Source organism: Amphimedon queenslandica, unplaced genomic scaffold (genome assembly GCF_000090795.2).
Source record: "Amphimedon queenslandica unplaced genomic scaffold, v1.1 AMPQUscaffold_11939, whole genome shotgun sequence".
NCBI classification, from domain to species: Eukaryota; Metazoa; Porifera; class Demospongiae; order Haplosclerida; family Niphatidae; genus Amphimedon; species Amphimedon queenslandica.
The window spans coordinates 11618-13560 of NW_003547822.1; the positions used below are offsets into that span (position 1 = coordinate 11618).

The following is a 1943-nucleotide window of genomic DNA, read 5'->3' on the forward strand; positions in this document are numbered from 1 at the left end:
TGATGAATTTACACTGAGATGCCCCCAGGACAAGTGACGTGTGACAATACCAACACCAGGTGGTGAGAGGAGAGCCAAAACTCCACCTCTTTAATGGATGATCACGCCCACACTCAACACAAGATATGACACCTTCACAGCATAACAATATTAGATCAGTCACTTTACAACTGAGAGAAGAGGAAGAGGAAGAGAAAGAGAGAGAGAGAGGAGAAGGGAAGAAGAGATATTAAAAAGAGAGAGGGAAAGAGGAAAGGAGAGAGGGTGAGAAAGTGAGAGAGGGTAAATGACTCTGTAATCTGTTGTATTATGTCCTTACTTTAAAAGGTCAAGATAAGCTAGTGAGTGATTAGATGAATGAAGTAGATCAGGATTATACTGAACTGATATCCAATGGCTACACTTTGAACATACTTGAGATGTAACCCTGAAATAAAAAGGTAAGTATTATTTATTTATTTATTAATTTATTTATTTACTTGTTTTCTTTGCAGAGGAGGTCAGTCCTGCACTTACACCTGCTACATTCAACCGTCACTTTAATGACACTCATTTGAATTGTTCCAACTCCTTCACTTAGTTTAATGTCCACTAGTCTCAGCTCTGTACCTCTCTTCACTGGTGGGACATATTTCATATTAGTAGTAGCTACATCATCATCATCATCATCATCATCATCATCACTTGCTGTTGTTGAATCATTGTCTTCATTTTTGATGTTGATTTTAGAGGAAAAGTCCTCCAAAAATGACTATTAACAAGAAAGTACATACATGTAAATAAGTACTTAAAAGTAACACAGGGTATTTCGTCAAAAATAGCTAAATAAAATTTCTCCATTTTTAAATTTTTTCCTAATGCATACACACATTTTTATGTTGTGTATCAAGTTTGAGCTAATTTCGATCGAATTTAGATTTTTTACAAATTTTTAAAGTTACTCCAAAATTGGGCTAAAGTCCCTGTACTATAGTACAGTGAATTTGGGCAAATTTTGGCAAAATTGAAAAGTAGAGAATTCTCTATTTTTATATTTTTTGCAGATACATATACATGTTTTTATATTCTGTATAAAGTTTGAGCTGATTCCGATCGAAATTGAATTTGTTACAAATTTTCGAAGTTCTTTTATTTCATTAACGGTAGCTCTTACATTAGTACAGAAATAGTTACAAGTTATGATCATTCAAAAACATTCAAATTAATCACAGTCTTACTGTTTGAGGTATCAGTCTCATTGCATTATTGTCCAGCCAGTGAAGTATTGGCCTAAGCATTAACTCATGCTGTCCTGATCTCCTGTTAGCCAGCTGGTGATCCTCCACCCTTCCCTCCAATTCATTATTAACAGAATCAATACAGTCAATGGATAGGACACCAGTATTGACCACTTCAAGCTTACACGGCTATAAAAAGAATTTTAAAATATATAATTTACTACTTCTATTTGTATCTACACTTACTTTACGTGGATATTCTGACGAAAGTGTAATCTTAATGTCAAAAAATGAAATTTAAAACTCAAACAAAAGAGACAAAAGTGCAGTGTGTGTTCAGATTATAATTTCTTACCCATTCAGGATCTGTTGGGCTGAATTTGATAACATATGCACAACTATCAGAGCTCTTCTCTACCAGCTGGTGCTGGTCCCCATAGTAACGTTTGGTCAGTTGCTCTATCTCAATATCACGAAGAGACTGAAGAGGAACTGATGAATCCACTGCTCTCTTAGGACGTGGTACAGGAGCTCTAGCAACAGGAGCAGAAACAGGACCAGCCTTCCCTTGACTACCAGTTTTAAAGAATGCATCTAATGTTAATGGCTCTGCCCTCCTCCCAGTGTGGTCTGACTGCCTGTGGTCTTTGGTTCTCTCTACAGGTGGGGCTGATGACTGCTGGTGGGTACTAATAGTAGGAGGGGTCTGGAATGAAGGGGCTTTAG

The 1943-nt window shown here is 36.6% G+C and overlaps 1 protein-coding gene across 1 annotated transcript; it reads right to left on the reverse strand.

Moving 5' to 3' along the window:
- Positions 1-315: 315 nt before the first annotated feature.
- Positions 316-1789, reverse strand: LOC105315041 (uncharacterized; the record flags this gene model as incomplete). Its single annotated transcript, XM_011409536.1, has 5 exons — positions 316-427; positions 480-751; positions 1218-1406; positions 1464-1493; positions 1573-1789. Coding segments are annotated over 5 exons (820 nt in total), but the record flags the coding sequence as incomplete, so codon positions are not given.
- Positions 1790-1943: the final 154 nt, after the last annotated feature.